This window comes from Eurytemora carolleeae, unplaced genomic scaffold (genome assembly GCF_000591075.1).
Source record: "Eurytemora carolleeae unplaced genomic scaffold, Eaff_2.0 scaffold813, whole genome shotgun sequence".
Lineage (NCBI taxonomy): Eukaryota > Metazoa > Arthropoda > Copepoda > Calanoida > Temoridae > Eurytemora > Eurytemora carolleeae.
Window position 1 is genome coordinate 103683 of NW_019396702.1, and position 3570 is coordinate 107252.

At 32.8% G+C, this 3570-nt stretch overlaps 1 protein-coding gene across 2 annotated transcripts in view; it reads right to left on the bottom strand.

The window, feature by feature from the left end:
• The window catches only part of LOC111707568 (neuronal calcium sensor 2), a 46552-nt gene that overhangs the window by 20108 nt on the left and 22874 nt on the right, over positions 1-3570 (bottom strand). Inside the window, exon 1 of one of the 2 annotated variants that reach the window (XM_023480682.1) lies at positions 3022-3511. The exons of the other annotated variant lie outside the window; for it this stretch is intronic. Coding sequence (XP_023336450.1) covers positions 3022-3344 — 323 coding nt within the window. The 5' untranslated portion in view covers positions 3345-3511. Of the gene's footprint in view, positions 1-3021; positions 3512-3570 lie in introns of those variants that run through there. 2 annotated transcript variants of the gene reach the window in all.

The following is a 3570-nucleotide window of genomic DNA, read 5'->3' on the forward strand; positions in this document are numbered from 1 at the left end:
ACCGCCTCCTACTAGTCTACAGCATCCATCCTCCCTTCTCACAACCCACACACACTCACACTCAACCATACTCAAACTGCACACAACCCCTCTCTTAATTCACACAAACCATCCCACATTTGCATATTTTAAAAGTTGTATTATTTTTGTATAATATTATAAGTTCAAATATAAGGCTATATATGAGAGTTTTTGTATTGCTTAAAGCTGAACATATACCAAGGAGAAATGTTTGGGTGTAGGGGGAGGGGGGGGGGTGTAATGGTATGGGGAATATAAAGTGAAAAGAGGGGGAAAATCAAATATATTGGGCCAAATGCATGAAACAGAAAATAAAGAGAAGGAGAGAATTCATTGTAGAATAATAAGTACAAAATAAAAACAAAAAAGATTAATAAATTAACAAAAACAAATACAGAATATTTTTATACCTTTAAGAAGCGCATGGGAAATAAGGGAGGTAATATTTTCCCAAACTGGAAAGGAATTAAGTTTTAGCCACAAACTGAAATTTTTAAATCCCTAATCTTTAGAACCTGATGGAGTAAACCTTTGATATTTCAAGTTTAGATTATTTGATCTAACTGCAGTATACTTAGTTTGAAATATATAAGGTCTAAGACATTGGGTTGCGAAGATATAGGGATTGGAAAATCAGAATTTGTGGCAAAGATCTAATTCCCTTGTCCACCTTCGATCCCATTTTTTGTCGTAAATAAAATAATAATATTAAATTTGAACAAATTTGGTGAGAAATAAATATTTCTGATAGAGAGAGAGATAATAGTATTGTCATAGTAAAAATAAGCCTATTAGTCCAACAGATACAATAATGTTAATACGTGACAACTTGTACTTATCTAAAAGGGACTGTCTGCGTAATTTGAAGTGAAAAACTCCGTTTATAGAATGGCATGTCCTATTCACAACGGTGCTTTAAAATGCTTTGCCTAATCTAGAATGAAGATTGAAAAATAATCATTCTAAATTGTGATTAATCTTTGCGTTAGAAGGATATTGACAGATTTTTTTGGGTGGAGTATCTACATCACTAGACTGTATAAACTGATAAAGATAAGATTCTAATTTTACCTAAGTTTAACAGCCCTAGATATGAGCATTTCACTTTTGTAGAGAAACCACAATTGGAAATAATCACTTTTCAAAATTTTAAACATTGATATATAATTCATACCTAATCGGATAAAGCTTTAAGGCACCATTGTGAATCGGGTATTGCCATCTTTGCATGGAGAGTAACTTTAAATTATGCTTACAGTCTCTTTAATATTGATTGATAATGTCTGTTAAATATATTTACGTTAACTCCACAGTTGTATAACAGTTATCTCCGACATTATCCAAGTTTCTAAACAATCCCTTAGACAAATTTGAAAGCCAATAAATAACTAGAAGAAAAGTTTGTTTTGAACAAAGATTGGCAAACTTTACTGCTTTTCAAAACCTAAATAAATCCTTATAACAGGGCACAAATCTAACTCGGTAAATATTAAAAAAACTTTTTATCTTTAAAGAGCGCTGAATGTTAAAAGTGACTCCCAGTTTATAGCGTGACATGTGCAATTCACAACAGTATCCTAAAAAGCGTTTTACGATCAAGAATGAATGATATATTCATGTTTTTCTCTTTGAAAATATTGTTTACCTTCAGTTTCAATATAAAATTGAATTTTGGATTTGCTGTAGAAACATTAGAGGAATTTATCAGAATGAAAACTGTTCAAGTTAGTTACTCAGATTGTGAAGGTCCTCTTCACTTAGATTTATTTCGGCGCACAGTCCCTTTAAACATACTTTTTTGCCAAGATTATAATTTCTACTTTTAGTGGTGGAACAAGATCTTAGGCTTGCTGATTCGACTTTACGACCTTCTTACTCCTCTAGTTTTTATTTTCCACTCAAGAATAAAAAAACTTGAAACCAGAAAACAATGGAAGGAAGACCCTTTTTACTTAAGTGATTTATTAGGTCACTAGTAAAACTATTTGTAACACCATCAGATCCACTTAATATTGAACGCATCAATGTCGTCTATACATTGGGGTCCATATAATTCTATCTGATCATGAGGCATGATGCAAAACTGCTATTTGAATCAATAATTCTACTAAATAGGGAGTTATGTTTATAGCAACACATACTAATTATGCTCCAACCACAAATATAATTTATTCTAATTTATTTTCTGTAATGTATAATTGTTTTAAGTAAAGGTGAGACATGAAATAGAAATAAGAATTAAGAAATCTTTTTTCAATGCTTAGAAAATGTTTTTATAATAAATTTGTAATTCCTGTACTTTTATGTTTGGGAAGAAAATTCTCCAAACTTTTAAATTTCCAAAGAAGCTTTTAGCTGAATCAGATTTCATTTTCTGAATTTTAAAATTTTAACTTTTGATTTTCATAAATTTGTTTTTACATTCAAACAAGTCTTGAAATTGGTGAAGTCATAATATGAATATAATTTGCAAGATTTATTGTATTACATGAAAAAACTCAAATATTTTGAAAAAAAGGTTACATGTGTTATATGTTCTAAACGTTTGAATATTTTGAGGTATTTAAGAGTTTGGGTGGGGCAAGGGGCGATGGTGTAATAAATAGGGTTTATGGTTAGGTAAAATATGACATTTTACAAAAATGGTTCACATTTAGAGATGTTTTTAAATTTAATAAAATTAAAAGTACATATAACAAGAAATATATCATAAATAGTTAATATTTATATTTTTCTTAAGCTGACTTGAACTATATGAGATTTTTTTGGACATGTTAAAGAAAATATAAACACTTTTGGGACACACTTGCATAAATATCTGTAATTTGAGACAAACGATGGTAAATATAAGAAAATATTCTTTCTCTGAGATAGAATGGGTGGGGGGGAGGTTGAGAAAGGACATTTAAATGTGGTGGTATTGGTGAGGAGATAGGAGGATGTGTACAGTCAGCCCNGGGGATTTAAAAAAATCCACATCATAGCCCTATAAAATCTGACCTGAACGCCCATTTTAGTTTTTCCTCTGGAGTGCCCGCAGAAGTAACGTCGATGGCGAGCAAAAACTCTCTAAAGTCGATGAAACCATTTTTGTCGGTGTCGAAAGTACGGAAAACATGATCACAAAATTGTTCCGCATTCCCCGACGGGAAGAAGAGTTTGTACATGTCCACAAACTTGGGCGGGGTCAAACGACCATTCGGACAATCCTGTTTAAACCCTTTATACCATTCTTTAATGGTATTCTCATCGTATCTCGTATGCGTTTTCAAGAATTCCAAATCCTCCTGGCTTAAACCCTGCTTACTCTTAATACAACCCATCCTAGACTCTTCTCAGACAATCACTTGTATCACCAGAGACACGTTGAACGTGTTTAAGATGTTTATCTGCTCCAGGTTCTAGTGAGAGTAGAGGCGGGATGGTATTGAACCTATGTACTAGTATGTATAAGTGCCAGAAGAGACTGTGTAGTGTGTTAAGACTGGTCTTGGTGGTGGCTGGAGTCGGGGCGCCTCCCTCACTCACCCGCCTCCCCCCCCATCTAGT